A 17,059-nucleotide genomic window follows, 5' to 3' on the forward strand; every position below is an offset into this window, starting at 1 on the left:
TCTGCAGTATAATCTCCATCATAATCTATAAATTTGGGGATATTCCTGGGTTATTTGGTTCATTTCTTGGCATTCAGTTACTGAGCCTTGACAATGTCCCAGTTTTATGAACAATTAGTGACAATTTGGTAGGACAAGTCCTTCTAGTTGGGCCACCTTCCAGCTTTGGCAATTCTTGGTCTTCTGTGCTGTCAAAGAAATAGATTGTCAAGGTCCACTAAGAAGGGTTGGATTTTAGTCAATAAAGCATTTGGAGGAAGAATTGGCATTTTTAATACTGCATTTTTAGTTCATGGACATTGTATCCCTTCCCATATATTTAGACCTTTCAGTATCTTATTAAACAGTGCTTTAACATAAAAACCCTGCATCTTTTGGTAAGTTTATTCTTGATCTCTTGATTTTAAAAAGAATTTATCATTATAAATGATATTAAATTTTTCATCTATTGCTGTAATAGGTATTATTTGTGTAAAATATTATGATTTTGCAATCAGCAACTTTCTACACACTCTTCATTCTAGTAATTATAGATGCATTTTGTGTTTTCATCTCTTCACATCACCATCTGCGTATGACCTTTATACTTTCCCTTGGTACTTTTTGTGGGTGTTTTACTGCAGAGAAATCCTGAATAAATGCAGTGATGGCAGAACTGCTATCCTGGACTCGACCCTAATGGAAATAGGGAATGCTTTCAGTGTCTCATGACGAAGAATTCTCAGAAATTTCCTTGTCATTAAGTCTTTGACAAGCCTTGGATCCTTGATGCTCTGTGACCCATCACCTTCATTTTCACAAAAGGATTATTGCAGGCTCTCCCCTATCTAAAGGGGGCTCCTATCAAACCCTTCTGTAAACTGAAATGGTGTAAAGGGAAGAAGCAATCACTATTAACTTACATGGGAAAAATTCTAAGTGTTCCCAGACCCGAAGCAAATCACCTTAGGCTTTCCAGTACCACAGGGCCCGTCTTGCTAAAGAATGCACGGTCAGTCAAGGCAGTGCCCAGACAGAACTGAAGAACGCTGATCGCTTTTCTCAGAAAAGCAAAAATCCTCTTGAGGTTTCTTAGTGAGAAGAAATTGGAACGCAGGTCTTTGTGAGAGTTAAGTGGCCTAATTAGCTCACTCCTCTGGATGGCCAGGCAGCCCGTGTGCTCTGATGCTCCATGACTGGCATTTCACGGTCTGTGCTTCCTCCCTGCCCTACTCGCCTGGCCTCGCCCCCAGTCCCCCACTTGTCCAGGGGTGAGCTTTTTCTAGTTTCTCAAAGTCAGAAACCATTTGTGAGCTGGGGTTTTTGCATTCCTCTCTGGATATTAGGACTCCCCCATTGTGGCCTGCAGCCCCTCTGCAAGAATGGCTGTTTATAGTTTGGCTGCAGAATGGCTGAAGTTATATTTTTCTCTGAATTTCCAATTTATCTACACTTCCAAACAGCGCACAGGACAGCTGTCATTGTGCGTCCTGCAGCCCGCTGGACTCCAGAGGGCTGTCAGGTGAGCTGACACCTGCACGTCCCCCACATTCTTGACCAATCTTACCACATTGGTGTGTTTTTCAGCTTTAGTGCTAGTGTTTGGCTCACAAAATGGTGACATAAATAGCTTCCACTAAATTTTGTTCTTCAAATAACTGACTTTTGCTTTCATTCTTTTGTTTTCTACATTAATTTCTGCTTTTATCTTTTTTCCAATTCGGGACTATTTTCCCAGCTCCTGGAAGAATGCTTATCCAACTTCTAGCCTTCACAGTAGATGCACTCCTGAGCAAAAGGCTCTTGCTAATATTTAACTGAAGTCTGTCTTTCTGCAATTTAAGCCAATTTTACTATTCCAGTATTTAGAAAATGTAAACTTAAAACTCATTCAAGAAAGTTCCTCACTCTGTGGGGTGCATGGCTGCTGAGTGCTGGTGAGCAGCCACTTTGGAATGAGGGGGAAGGGCCCCACCATGGTGACTCAAGGAGCCTGCTCTTCCTGGTCTTAAAGGGGACTGACTCATGGGGCCTAGCAGACCCAGAGAAAGCAGACACTGGCCAACACCTGGGGCTGTGGGGCACCAGGTGGGATTCTGTCCCCGGTGTCAGCAGCCTCCCCTCCCTCATCTGCCATGGATCTGCCTATTCAACATGACTGATGACTCATTCTTACATCTTTTTCTGTATTAGGAAAAAGGTTTATGACTGATGATTCCATTTGTGTGCTGGGAATAAGCAAAAGAAACATTCTTTTCCAACCTGTGGCAGAGCTGATGAAGCAGACAGACTTCGAGTAAGTACCTGCGCACAACAGCTCAGCCTTAGGCTGGCAGAGGGAGGGAAGGGCAGGGTGAAGGCCTGCGGCCGTGGTCACTGAGGAACTCATCATCCCAAGTTACTGCATTTCAGTATTTTAAGGAAGCCAAGTTAGAAAAACCACAAGACTGATGCTGGGTATAATGGCTTCATCTGGCCCATGAAAACTGCTTTGGCGTCTAAACTAAGGCAACCACCCAGACCCCTGCACGCCCCCCAGGCTGCTGTAGCATCTGGGGTGTTCACTGCCCTTCTGCTTGCAGGCACAGAATTCCCAAAGAGCAGTGGTGGCTGAAGCTGCGGCCCCTCATGAAGATCCTGGCCAAGTACAAGGCCAGCTACGAGGTCTCCGACTCGAGCCAGCTGGAGCACGTGCACCTCCAGGGCCAAGAAGAGCCTGCTGCCATCTAGACCTTGGCCCGCACTGCCAGCCAGTGATGCCCCGCCTTCCTGTTTACTGCTGTTTTGTCACATTTAAGTTATTCATGAGCACTTTATGAGAGTTTTGTTGCCCTTAATACCTAGTCCCAGGGCATCGACCTGTGTCCTCACCCCACTGGATCCCAAGACTCCAGCAAGAGTCTGCTGTCTCCCTCTTTAAAATGTGTGCATCCAGTGGATTAAACATTTAGCTAAAACTCCAACCAGTTTCTTTTCTGAGGCAGGCATTTAAACCTCAGGACCTGTGGGCGGCTACTTATTGGCAAGTATTGGCAAAATATTTTTATAGGGAGAGCTAGGCCACATACAAGCAAAGCCATCTAGGAGGAAAAACAATGCTTTGACACCAGGCAGACGTGTAATGCAGCACCGTGGAGAAGGCTCAGGACCAGGACCGTGGCAGGGTGGCTTGAGTCCTGCTGCTGCACAAGTTCCCTCAGGAGTGACAGGTGTAGGGTTAGACACAAATGCGTGCCTGGAGGGCAAGGTAGCTTGTGCTCTTGATTTCAATCATAGCTCCTCACTGATGCCACCAGGGTGTTCCTGCAAACCAGGCAAGTCATAGCCCTGGCAGGACCTGTGTCAGAACCTTCTGGGTGATGCCATGGCAGTCATCCCAGAGGGATGAGGACAACCCTGCTTCATTCACTGAGAACAGATGTGTCATTCGGTGTCTGAAGTGAAAAGAGAATCTGACTTTCCTCTAAATTCTGCCTTCAAGCCTGAGATAAGAAAGGACTAGCCTATAACCCGTAGAGCGGGAGAAGGGGCCTTAGAGAGTAGGGGACCATGACTTCTGTCTAGGAGCTGAGATCAGGTGGCACAGGCAGGCCCCGGTGCCAGCAAGGCTCACCCACCCAACACATGAAGTCCCCGCAGCCCTTGGTGTCACTGCACTTCTTTGTAAGTCAAGGCTTGTCAGATGCTTGTGTATTCGTTTCACTCATTTGTTAATGAAGCTACTTTAGCAAAACGTCATTTAAAATAATAACTAAAGCATAATTTAGAGTTGCCCTTTAAGTTTTTTAAATGTTCAAAGGTTAATGAGGTAAAGTAAACATTCATATATCATATGAAGTCTTAAAATCATCATTTGTTCACCTCTGGCATTTCACTCATGATCACATCAATTTCTTCACAATCACTCTACCTCCTTCTGGAAGACTTAAGACTTTTGGATTGACTTGTCAGGCAATACCTTTAGCAAAATTTTAAGAATGATACAGGATCATGATTTTTGGGAAAAACTTATCTGACATTTCAAACTAAATTCAGCTCAGGCTTACTTTTTAAGTCACACATGCCTGCAGGTTTAGCTGTGTTCCCAAGCAGACAGAATTCCTTGTTATCTTATGATCCAAGACGGGTCCTTAGCAATTTTCACATTCTCTGGTCCAAGCAGAGCCAACCCGTGTGTGCTCTTCCCAATGCCAAGGTACCTGGAAGGCAGGCAGGGGTCAGGGCTGTTACCACGTGCGGAACCCTAGGGTCACAGAGACCTCTCTGTACTTACTTGTTGCTCACGTCGATGAGACTGTCCCTGTGGACAGCGAAGAGCTGTGCCCTGTGTGCCTGCTTCATCTCATCAGAGAGGCCGTACAGGAAGTGGTCCAGCCCTGGAAGTGAGCACAGTTGAACAGTCACTTGGGGCAGAGAGAGCAGTGCACAGCAGCCACCTCACAGGCTGCTGCAAGGTCATACTGCTGACCCTCCATGGAGTGCCCCACCTTAGGGACAAGGACAAAGTCCCTCTAAGGGCCACATCAAAATGGCCTCCTCCCTGGGGCACTGATTAACCCCTGGGCCTGAGGTCACCCACACTCCTGATGACACTCCACCCTCCACAAGGGGCAGGTGCTGAGCAGCACCAGCTGTGCTCTTGCTGTCCGGAGACACCACTTCCTGTGGTGTATGGTATAATTTACATACCTTTGTCTGAAGGGGCCACAGGAGCATCTACAGAGGAGAACACAGAAAGCTTTGCTTCATCTACGTCCTGCTGCATGAATCTCCCTGACTTGGCCCATTCAGCAGCCTTCACAAAAGACTGCAACGTTTCTGTTGAATGTGGATCCCTAGGAAACCCAAAGGGTTAGACAGCCACAAGTTTACCAACAAAGATAAGTGACAATCATAGCCTTAATCCATCACCCAACATTTTCTGGTCATTAATGGCTCTACTTTAAGGCTTAATCCAAACAGCCCAAGAACAAAAGTCAAATCCTGTGGCAATTTAACTCTGGCCACACAGCCCATCCAACATACCCTCCCTTCCCCTGGAGACAGGTCTGTCTGCCTGACCTCATCACCACATTATGAAACACGCCCACTGTGAGTTCCCTAGGAGAGGAAGCCAGGCGATGGAGGTATGGGGATGAATGGCAGTAACAGGAAACCTGTGTGGAAGAACTCAGGAAAACACAGCACAAACGTGAGATGCTCCCAGAATCAGCTACTTGCCCCTCGTCACTGCGAGAACCCCGCAGCCCCGCATCCCGTAGAGATGCAGTCCTACAGCGTCTGGCAGCAGATGTCATGGGCAGCCCGTTTGCTTTCCCATCCTCGCCGTGCACACACACACCCAGAAAGTGTTACAGGGTTTGGGCAGATGTGTGTCAGAGCAGCAGCTAACAGTCCATCTTTTCCATAAATACTAGAATATGGGTCTGCAGGCAGCAGGGCACCCAGAAAATGAAGAATTACTTTAAATAAAAGGGCAAGTGTGGCCCATGCATGAAGAACTGAGAGGCCAAGGCCCACATGGGGCCCAGAAAGCACTCAGGTTACATCTTACTCAAACCCTGGAGTTTGGAGTCTGGTGATCTGAGTGTTTAATTAAGTCAAAATGTGTCCCAGTTCCCCCAAAGGATAAGGTGTGGTTAAGTGCTAGAGTGAGAAAAGGAACCATCCTCCTTTTCTGCATGTCCACTCCACTCTATGGACAAGTAACAGCACTCAGCTGATGAGCAGGTTAAGGGCGGGTGCTGCCTCCACAGGCATGCTTGCAGGGGGCACTCACCTGTACGAGTAAAGTGTGAATATTCCATCACGGCTGAGTTTAGCCCCTCCACCGTAAGCACCACCTTTTTCTCGAATTTCCGTGTGTAAGAATTTAGCAGTCATCAAACGTGCAAGTATCTTAAGACTGAAATGAATGATTCAAAATGTATGTTAAAAACCATACAGCTGACAGGGAGGTATTATATATAACCCCAAAAGATGGCAAGTGCATAATTATACAGTCTCTCCTCAATGAATAAGAACAACAGAAACTAGGAGAAAACCGTGAGTCAGACAAACTTTCCAACAGTGTTGAGGATTGGGGGAAGGGGGCTACAACACTCCTGCAAACTCCCAGCCCTTCTTGCTCAGCATGTTACAGTACATTTGCAGCATTTAAAATCTGGCTATCTTTATGGTGCAGGCAAATGCAGGAATCACTTGCTTAACGCTCCTCACCAGTGAGCCCACACACAGGAGACTCAAGATTTCTACAGGTGTCCCTGAGAAAGCACACACCCAACTGGGAATGTCTATCAGTGATCCATGTTTCCACTGCCTTCCGTTATGAATGCTAGCAGTTCATGCTCTAGAAGAAAACACAATGGTTCTGGAAAGCTCTTCACAGTACAGTGGGGCCGTCTGTCCACAGAAAGGCATGGGCTTGGTCTCCTTCCCTACTGTCTCTTCTAAAACAGGTGAGGAGGTGAATCCAGGCACAGATGGATGAAGGAGTGAACAGGAGGTGTTCCCAAAGACGGTGCTGGCGGAGCCCCCCACCCAGGGGGCTCAGGAACACCAGGGCAGCAGTGCCAGACCTGTGTCGATGGCTCTGCAGGGTTGCACAGAGATTGGAGATTTACATCATGCATGTATTTTTCTTTAGAAACTTCTCTATACATAAGGAGCACACTGACTGTTGGAAAACAAAATTCCAAAAAAATAGGGAAAAAACCTGTCATCCCACTGCATAGGGGTGTTCTACACTACAGGTGCACATTTCGCTGTGCTGTGCAGACACTACCTTTGTACCAAGCGCAGGTTTGGCAGTCCTGCGTTTAGCATATCTGGTGCCATTTTCCAACAGCACCTGCTCAGTCCAAATCTGTGCTACATTCTGATAATTCTCACACTATTTCAGACTTTATTACATTGGTTATGGTGAGCATGTAATCAGTAATTACTGCTCACTTCAAGCTCAGATGATGGTCAGCATTTTCCAGTCATAAAGTGTTTTAAAGTTATGCCCATTGTTTTTAAGACAGAACACAGCTGCACACTTAACAGAGTGCAGTACAGCAGAAACAATACTCCACATGCACTGGAAACCAAACAGTTCCCTTATTGCAACAGCTGCTACACTGCCATGGTCCAGAACGGAACATGCAGTGCCTCCCACATGCACCGAATATTAATAGAAATAGAATATTTCTATTCAATAGTAGAAATACCTATCACTATTATTGATGGCCTGGCACACAAAGCATATTTCCTGTAAGGAAGGAAGGAAAAAAACTGGCAAATTATCTGCACAATACCATCATTACATTTTCTGGATAGAAATTTTCTCTTGAACCTGCAAGCAGCCACGTTGCAGTCTGGGCCTCCACGTGCCCACCGCAGACAGTCCTCCAGCTCCCAGCCTCTCAGTGCAGACATTCCCGCCCCCTCCTCGGAACCACTGTTCCCCCACCTTGTACCTGGCATGATCCAGGTCTGTGTAAGGGGCGGTTCTAACGCATTCGCCAACATAGTTCACAGGGAAGGGAAGCAGGAAGTGCGTCTTCATCTGGCAGGGCTTGAAGGTGGGATCCTGTGGGGCAAAGCACAGCTGCTACCACGACTGCCCACGTGCAGCTGCTCATGCACCCGCAACTCGCTCCCGTGGCATTGCCAGCTATGTTCTCACTTAGGAACAAAGAACTGCCAATGATGTCATTTCACACTTGTCACTTTATAACTGAAACAATGCAAGGCCTTAAAAATGCAGCTATCCAGTTAGAGGCATCTCCTCTAATGCCATTCACTTCGGTAAATGACTGCGTAACCTCATCTTTCATTTTTCTCCAGAACCACTAAATTACCATACCCCGTGATAAACCAAGCCAAATGCCATCACGACCAAAGCTAAGTAAGCACAAGGGCCAGAGTGCCCCACTCAAGGGCACTGAACACTTGTCCAGCAGTTGGTTAAGTTAAAATAGAGGCAACTTGCATGGACAGGGCCACATGGAGGAATGCATCTTTACAAGCATGAGAACATGTTGCACTCCGGGCATAAGAGAAGGCCAATGGCCACATCCCCAAAGGGCTGAGGCACTGAGCACCATCCAGGCCAACCCCCAGGAAGCATGCAGGACTGCCCAGACATGCTGGCATGACTTGTTCTGGACTTCCAATTAACTGCATTAACTTACTGTGACGAGCCTCCTTGTGAACTGGGAGCCACCAAAGGATGCACTCCCACCGGATCCATGAGGTACAGGCTTCTGGAAATAAAATGTTTCCAAGAGAAATGAGAAGAACCCCAGGTTCCCTTGAAATTAATAAGAGAGTACCTATAACATACGTTAGGGCACATGTGCTTCAGTGTTTTAACCGTCTTGAGGATTTTCAGATGGTCCAGGAGTAGAAACACCACCTTCATATGGTCTCTACTCCCGGGGGACCACAGACACTGACAGGTTGGCCAAGCCTTATAAGACAAGGGACCATGAACATAACAGAGAAGACAGAAGTAATCCCTCTGCAAAGACTGTCCACCCTCGGTGGCGAGATCTCTTTACTGATCCTGTGAGCTAGATTAAAGCCCACTTTGTAAGTTAATCAAGTTGATTAGCATTTTCTAGAGAAATGTCCCCATCACTGAGTCATGAAAAGCCTCACCAGCAGCAGTGAAACAGGCTTCATCAGGCCACTGCTTCTAGATGTCCCTACACTAGCATATCCCCAAACCATGTTTTTCCCCATTAGGATGCTATTGGCTGCAAGGCTCCAGTGACAATAAGGGGACCCAGGATCAAGGCCAAACTACAGGGTTTGAGTACACTTCCTAAGTAGAACAGCACCAGGCAGTGTGCTCGGCCTGCCCACACAGGACCCACACCCTCCCGGACACCCAGTGAGCTGATGTAATGTGAGCGGCTACAGGCCGCTGCCTCACCTCCACCACGTTTGGGCACATAGGCTTCTGATCGCTTTTGCTCCGACCAAGGCTTCTAATGAACTTCTCCACCGCTTTTTCTGCCTGAGACATCTGCTGAGGGGTAGCATTCACTGAACATCTGTTAAAAATTATATGCATGTAGAAAAACCATTAATATAACACAAATACTGTTTGGCATTTTATATAAATAACACAAAAATAAAAACTACAATTTTGTATAAAATGATGCTCAAAAATGTTAAAAGGCAGTAGCCAAATATGGAAATAAGGCAGCGACAGTACTTCCTGATGGTGCTTTCGAGTTTCAAAGAGGCTTTCTTTCCACATATTCAATATGTTGCAGCTAATAACCATCAAGATGCAAAAAAAGCATTTCTGACTCTAAATTAGTTTTCCTCTGAAGGAGCAAGGAGAATTCAGAGTATTAAGATTTGCCAGCAATGGTCTTCAGTCTTACATTATCAGAAGACTGAAAACTTAAGTTATTGTCCAGAAAATAAAATTTGAAAATGAACTGGTCATTAACGTAAAAAATTTTAAGTTGCCAAAGAATTATTATGATCTCAAAAAATACCTACCTCTTCAAAATTCTACAGAATCACAAGTAATCCTATCATATGAAAATTAACTTGAACTACACACTGCATTGGCAGAGTGCACCTTCTTCCCTTTTGGTCTCACACCCTGATTTGTTTGAGTTAAATCAGCAGTAGTAGCCATTGTATTAATGCTGACTGTATCCCAGCACTGGACAATTAGTTTGCATGTAGTCTTTCATTCCTTGACATGATTCTGCAGGTAGAGGTTTGCGGAGAAGGAAATAGAAGGTCCAAGCGGTTAAGCTGCTCTAGACATAGTGGATGTAGGAGCTGGTGGGCACCGACCTCAGGGCCCCCTCCTGCCACCCACCCATGGTCTGGGAGAATCTGAACTGACAGGGAGGTGCTGACCTTTACACAGAACCACAGGCTACTCTGAATCCATGTCACTGACAGGACATGCTGAAAAGGCACCAGTTCATGCTCACAAACATGAGGGCTTAGGCCAAATGTCTGTGTGTGACAATGTCAAATGTTTTCCTCAAACTGTTTTGTAATTATTCTTACAAGAAACTTTTTATTTTCACTTTTGCTTGTGTAAGACAGCCCTTACTGGGTGACAGCCCTTCCCGGGCCTCACTGATCGCTCCTTTATAGAACCTATGTTTATTTTTGGAAGCCACATAAACATCTGCAGTAATCCTATTGTGCAGTGCCCAGATTAAATAAGCTGCTTTCACCTACCACAACATTTATGAAACTTAAAATACTCTTTTTTCCTATAAGGTATTTCTTAATATTAGAACATCTGAAGTCCAAAATCAGCTCTGTAACCTATAGCAAACATCTTTCTCACTTGGAGATAAGGTTACCTAACTATGACTTCAAGTGAAGAACATCTAAAAACTATATTTTATCAAATGGAATGAATCGTAAGATCTTCATTTAGACACAAATCGTGAGCTCCTACCTCATATTATCACAGTTTAGTAAATGTTTCTTGATGCGTGGGAGCTTTCTCAGGACAGGTTTGATGTCTGCCATCTCTGCAACCCTCTTCATCAACCTCACCTAAGCCAAAGGAACCAGCACATAGATGCACCCCAGGGCAGAGTGGGGCCCAGACATCCCTCCAGCTAGAAACCAGACATCTTCATGTGGAACTCCAATTCCGTGCTTGTGTGTGGGACACACCTGACCCACTTGGGGATAGGGGTGGAAAGAGGAAGGTGAGTCAAAAAATGTTTTCCCAATGCAATCTGGTCAATTATAGAGTTAGCCTTTCTGAGATACAAACAATTTGCTGCCAACTCAGGAAGACCTGGCCAGCCCAGAATAACAACTGTCCCTCAAGCAGGTCACCTGATCTATCCCACTGAAGGTCTCCTGTAGGTCCCCTGCGGGGGTCAGGGTCCTACTGGCTCTGATGGATGCGTAGAGATGTCCCGAGTCGGGGACTCCGTTGGACAGCTCCTGAGCAGTCATCTTCACTAACACTCTGAAGTGTTCTTCCTCTTCAAGGTGTGGGCTGTGGGCAAGAGACAACCCTGTACCCACTTTGCTATCATGGAAAATAGCAATAAGTTTTCAGACAGCATAAACATCCTCAGAAAGTATATAAGTCCATAGGAATTACAAGTAAAATTAGGCTTAGAAATTAACAACCCACAAAGGAGTAAACCTCAAAATCTTTAGAATACTTCAGACTCAGGCCTCTAAATCATCCCCAGATTGGCATCTTTACAAATAGTTACTTGTTAAATATTTCACTCCACAGGTGCATCATGTCTGGTAAGTTTCTATCAAGGCAAAAAGATGAAAAAAGCACACCCTAAATTAAGAAAAAAGAGATGAATTAATTGTGATGTAATTTAAAAGGAAGAAAAGACGGGGGAAACCCCCGCGCAGCTGTGATGTGGAAGCAGCTACCTGCTCATAGGTGTCCAGGTGGGTGTGGTCAGGGAGCACATGGGGGGAGGCCGTCATCCCTCCGGTCTTCAGCTCTACCTGCTGGGCTTGCTCCCTGTAGTCCAGAGCACCGCAGCCCAGCCTGTTGGCCGCAGACAGTTCTTGAGTCACCATGCAGTGCCATCCCACAACCACAGAGCCATGCAGCTCCCTCCCATGTCACAGCACCCCCTGTGCATGAGCGCCCCACCTCCCACGGCTCTCCGTTGGGAGCTGCCCTTGGGCCCCCAGGCTGTAGGCAGCTGCTGTACTACACTGAAGTGCAAAGCTGAGCAGTGCTAGTCCACATCTTACAGGTGCTCCCTGCTCTCTCCTTCACCCAAAACATTCTGAGACTCCCTCTGCTCAAACATGGGAGTCAAACATGTCACAGCACCCTCTGCTCAAAAACTGGTGTCAGAGGAAGGCTGGAGAAAAGCCTCTCAGGGCTTCTCACATAGGCTGAAGTCATCTCAGTGCTGATGAAGCTTTTGGAAGCAGCATTCTCACTGAGCCTAATGTGGTGAAGAATAGTCTCTGACAAGTGGTGACTGTGACGCTTTCCCTGAAACTGCTGTGCCACAGAGGGCATGCAGCAGAAGTGACAAGGAAAGGGCGGAGAACTGGGAAAAGGTCACAGGTGTTCTTCCTGTGGTCTGACACAGGGCACCTGTCCTCTGGCTCTGGCAACCTGAAGGTGCAGTGTTTGGAGCCCCTCCATTTCCCAGGACATGGCAGAGGAAGCCTCCAGCTTGGCACCTCAGCAGAGAAGAGGGACACGCGTTGGTGTGCATCTGTGTCTCTGGGGACAGTGATGATTACAAATTTCGCTCAGTGGAGGGGGCACACAACTCGGCTTCAAAGGTGAACCCAGGGTCTCTGAGTCAGATTTAACTGCTTCTATTTTACAGTGAGAAACAATCATCTTTCTCAGTGTTCAACTGGGCTATTGAGGTGGATGTATCCAAGTATTACCTTACACTCTAGGTTCATAAATATTCTCATAAACTATATTTTAGTAAGAAAGATGATCCTAAGAAAAATTCTCAAAAATATATTGTACATTTTACTTATACACTGTACCAACACTGCAGGTTTTGAAAAATGACTCCATGACAAGGGATTACCAATGTGATCAAAGAAAATCAACACACATACAGGAGTGCCCAATGATAAAATATACAGCACATGCCACTTTACGTCAGCATGCATCCCCACCCCCAGCCCCGTACTTGGTGAGGACGCTGCAGAAGAGCGGCACGTAGGGCTGGAGCTCCTCAGGGAGGGTGTGGAGGCCCGCGAAGGCACGGAAGTACACCACGCCGTTGGTGGGCTGGGCACAGTACAGAACCGGCACGTCTGCAGCTACATGGACAAGGGCATTAATGTTTTCAAGTTTTTACCAATAAATTCGAATCACATAATCACTCTGGCTATGATTTTTCAAGGTTGGAGGTTTAAAATTATTAGCAAAGAAATACTATTTGTTTGAAATTGACAAATTGTCCCACTGTGCTCTCATCATGGGAAAACCTGGAAGCCTTTGACATTACAGTAATTGCTCTGTTCCACAGTTTGGGCTCTGACCGCCTGGCAGGCAAGCTCGGCCCCCTCTCTCCACAGCTCCTGTCTTTGTAGCATGAACTCATTTCACACACCCCAAAAGCCCCTCACCCACCACCCCAAACCCTAGTGGCCAGGCTCCTGGTGCTCCATAGCCTCTGTGGCCCCAAATTCCTCAGATATATGTCCTGTGTCCTACTTCACGCTAGTGCCCTGAATTTGGGCAGAGGGCCCAAGGCACCCCTGTCCTAATGCTCTTCATTAGACTTAAACTCCATAGTAGACCTCAACTATGGGGGCTAAAGAGCAGCAGGAAACAAACCCCACCTTCCAGAAGTCTCGTCCTGGAGAAAAAAACTGCATGTACATACACATGTGCACACGCTGGAAGCTAGGCATGGCAAACACGCTGGATAAGCCCTGTTGGAGCAGAAGGTGGGCAAGAGGCACTGAGAGCTGTCAAAGGGAAGCTCGGCTCCAGGCTGAAATCCTGCTGGTGCTAAGCACTGTCAGCACCCCTGAGACAGGCTGGTGCTGCCACACCTGCCCACATGGAAGAAGGTCAACACTGACAGGCACTGTCACACCAGAGGGAGACGGTGCCCTGAGGAGAGGTGCTGGCAGCCTGCAGCTCTTGTCCTAAGTGCCCTACAGCACCGGGTTCTGCGAGACCACCACTTCAATAGCCAAAAGCCAGGAGCTGGATAATCAGCATGGCCCAGAACCTGCCTCCCATGAAAGCTGTGCTTTCCCCAGCCCAGCAATCTGGCCCAACACCTGACACGCCTGCCGGAAGGAAAGCAAGCGGAGGCTCCTCCAAGACAGAGACAGAGGTCCAAGGTCTGGATGGGGGAGGCCATCGACAGGCAGGAAGAGCTGGATGGGGATGGTGTTCAGGTGGTGCCTGAGAACTGTATGTGGCTCTGCTTCTCCAGCCACTGAAGTGACCCCTCAACCCCCGACCAGCCAGGATCCCCAGCGACAGCTCACACTGACCTGTCAGGGCCACTGCCAATTCTGTGACCGGGAGGGTGGGCTCGATATCTGACACCTTCAGTGTGGGCAGACAAGAGGCATCCTGAGATTTGCTTTGCTGAGTCAGTAATTCCAAACCTACAAGGACATTTAGGATGGTGACTGGAAGGTCCCATGTAACAGTGCCAGCTGCCCTGAGTCCTCTGACAAACAGCCTCCTTGACACTGCGCTGCCCTAGCCCTTTCTTCATGATTTAAAAGAATCATTTTGCAGGGGATGGAACTTTGCTCAAGCTGATTCCCCTGCCAAACTGTAAACTAGACAGGCTGAACTTCAGAGGTTTCAAACCATTTCTCATTGGACTGAAATTTATAACTTTTGTACTTGTCTATTCTCATTTCATTTTCATTAATCTTGGCAAAATGCTTGTGTGATCACATAAATGTCATGGGTACGAAAATGCATTTTCTGGGCCTTCTCTTCCTTGACCTGATGAGCCAGGAGGCTCAGAAGAACTGAATGCACATGTGTGTGAAGACACCACGCTTTAAAGTTCCATCGACAAACACACAAGGGTGCCATTTCACCACGAGCACATCTGATGAGCTGGCCTGGCTTCTGTGTCTGACTCCCTGAAGTCCATCACCTGACCCTGAGAGCCAGCAGCCATCCAGCTGACCCTCAGAGGCAGACCCCAGCTCGCTCCCCTGCACCAAGGCACAGGCTCCCACGGCATCACCCTCATGCATCTGGATTTTTGAGCACCCCCTTACCTGGTCATTACCTGACCCCAGACCCTCAGATGTGTTCTTATCCTGAAAAAGCCACCTCTTGCTCTTTGCCTGTCTGGCCTAGCAATATCTCAAATGCCCACCCCTTTGTCCTCCAGGATGCACCCCCACCACCCTGCTGCCCCTCAGGATGAGCTCACCACTACAGTGCACAAACCTCTAGCATTTCTTGTCCTTCCACGATTGGTCCTCCTGTGGCAGCAGCTATAGTCCTTCACACTTATTATGTCACACAGACACCCAATTGGGAGATTCAAGTCTTTAAAAACTTAGACAATTTCTTCTTTCCACCTTCTCACTGCTGTTTACCTACAGATTGGACTTAACTTACACAGAAGCCCACACTCACATCCAGCCAGAGAGAGCCACTAAGCATACTGGCAGTGTGTCTCACCTGACGCGACTCCACAGTAGTCTGTCAATGAAACCCACTTCCCTAACAGGGGCCTCCATGCAGCCACATGCAGGCGGGGGCTGCAGCACACTGGTTTTCTTAGAACAGAGCACACGTCCACGGCCAGTCCAGGACTCTAATAACTCACAGAATGTGTACTCTGTTACTTAGGCATGGAATGAGCTTCCACTCTTCAAAGAGTTTTAACTCAAAACTTAAGACGGTGGGACTACATAAAATGGAAGAGCTTCTGCACTACAAAGCAAACCAAAAAAACGAAAAGGCAACAACTTACAGAATAGAAGAAAATCCTTGCAAATCATGTATCCAGTAAGAGGCTAACAGCAAACTATATAAAGAACTCATGCAACTGAATAGCAAGAAACAATCTGATCACCACATGGGCAAAAGACCTGAAAAGACACTTTCCCAAAACAGACATACAATGGCCAGCAGGCACATGAGAAGATGCTCCATATCACTCATCATCAGGGAAATGCATATCAAAACCACAATGAGGTGTCACCTCACACCAGTCAGAATGGCCACTATCCAAAAGACTAGAAATAACAAGTGTTGGCAAGAATGTGGGGAAAGGGAACCTTTGTGCACTATTGATGGGAATGTAAACATAGTGCAGCCACTACGGAAACTTAATAGAACTTCCTCTAAAAATTAAAATAGCATATGATTCCACTTCTGGGCATTTACCCGAAGAAAACAAAATCACTAGCACCCCTATGTTCAATGCAGCATTACTTACAATAACCAAGATATGGAAGCAACAAGCATCTCTTGATGGATAAATGGATAAAAGATGATGTAATGCATGTACGCACACCCACACACAGAAGAATATTACTCAGCCATAAAAAAGAAGGAAATTGGGCCATTCACAACAACACAGATGGACCTCCAAGGCATTATGCTAAGTGAAATAAGAGAAATGCAAATACCGTATGATCTCATTTATATGTGGAATTTGAAAAACAAAAACAAAAACCCAAGCTCATAGACATGGACAACAGATTGGTAGATGCCAGGCGCAGAGGTGGGAGAACTGAGTGAAGGAGGTCAAAAGGCACAAACTTGAGTTATAAATTAAGTAAGCCCTGGGGCTGTGATAAACAGCATGGTGACTGTAGTTGATGCTCTTGTGAATTTGAAATTTGCTAAGAGATCTTACACATATTCACCACAAGAAAAAAAATGTCACTGTGTGGTGACAGATATAGACTAATCTAGAACTAGACTACTGTTGTGTTCATCTCACCACATATGCAAATAGCGATTCATTCTGTTGCACACCTGACAGCCATGTCGTAAGTAATTTATATCCAAATTAAAAAAATGAAGGCGGAACTTGTCAATTGGCCCTCACAAAACCCAAGTTTGTGGTTACTATATTAATCACAATGAGCACATTAAATTTATGGGAGAGCTTAAAATAGCCCTGAGTCTAAACAAGAATTCAGATAAGGAGTAACAGATAACATGATGGCATGACTTTATTGCCTTGACTAGATTAAGTCACCTCAAGCTTAGTCCGGCCAGAATGTAATCACTTACTCTGCACCTAAAGTCAAACTCATCTCCTGACAAGCCTGGTAATTCTTCACAGGATCCCAGTCAACTGGATAAATATCCAAGTGCTGTATATATACTTTAAAAGACTTTATTAACATATAGTTTACTTATGATAAAGTTCACAACTTGAAAGATAAAATTCTATATGCTCCAACAAATGCATCAAGTGCTATAACCACTGTGTCATGGTGCAGAACCTTCCATCACCCAACAGGTGCCTCCTGGCTCCCTCACACCTGGCCTCCCCTGCCTTCTGTCACAGAGGCTTGCCACTTCCAGGCTTTCATATAAGTGACCCCCGAGCTGGCATTCTTTTGCGTGGCTGGTCTCTGCATGGTGCTTCTGCAATTTGTCAGT

General features: G+C 46.4%; 2 protein-coding genes across 6 annotated transcripts in view; one reads left to right on the forward strand and one right to left on the reverse strand.

Annotated features, from left to right (window-relative positions):
• PFKP (phosphofructokinase, platelet) overlaps positions 1–2,942 on the forward strand; it is a 47,110-nt gene extending 44,168 nt beyond the window's left edge. For all 3 annotated transcript variants that reach the window (XM_057498107.1, XM_036910854.2, XM_057498106.1), the window contains 2 exons: positions 2,173–2,275; positions 2,562–2,942. In XM_057498107.1, the coding sequence (XP_057354090.1) occupies positions 2,173–2,275; positions 2,562–2,709 (251 nt within the window). In that variant the 3' untranslated portion in view covers positions 2,710–2,942. The remainder of the gene's footprint in view (positions 1–2,172; positions 2,276–2,561) is intronic.
• Positions 2,943–3,664: 722 nt separating this feature from the next.
• PITRM1 (pitrilysin metallopeptidase 1) overlaps positions 3,665–17,059 on the reverse strand; it is a 28,706-nt gene continuing 15,311 nt past the window's right edge. For all 3 annotated transcript variants that reach the window (XM_036910819.2, XM_036910823.2, XM_036910839.2), the window contains 13 exons: positions 13,951–14,067; positions 12,624–12,756; positions 11,374–11,494; positions 11,199–11,275; positions 10,807–10,972; positions 10,415–10,515; positions 8,903–9,023; positions 8,157–8,228; positions 7,440–7,552; positions 5,759–5,884; positions 4,669–4,814; positions 4,253–4,355; positions 3,665–4,178 (listed from right to left, as the gene is read on the reverse strand). In XM_036910819.2, coding sequence (XP_036766714.2) covers positions 4,085–4,178; positions 4,253–4,355; positions 4,669–4,814; positions 5,759–5,884; positions 7,440–7,552; positions 8,157–8,228; positions 8,903–9,023; positions 10,415–10,515; positions 10,807–10,972; positions 11,199–11,275; positions 11,374–11,494; positions 12,624–12,756; positions 13,951–14,067 — 1,490 coding nt within the window. In that variant the 3' untranslated portion in view covers positions 3,665–4,084. The remainder of the gene's footprint in view (positions 4,179–4,252; positions 4,356–4,668; positions 4,815–5,758; positions 5,885–7,439; positions 7,553–8,156; positions 8,229–8,902; positions 9,024–10,414; positions 10,516–10,806; positions 10,973–11,198; positions 11,276–11,373; positions 11,495–12,623; positions 12,757–13,950; positions 14,068–17,059) is intronic.

The sequence above is a fragment of the Manis pentadactyla genome, chromosome 3, assembly GCF_030020395.1.
Source record: "Manis pentadactyla isolate mManPen7 chromosome 3, mManPen7.hap1, whole genome shotgun sequence".
NCBI classification, from domain to species: Eukaryota; Metazoa; Chordata; class Mammalia; order Pholidota; family Manidae; genus Manis; species Manis pentadactyla.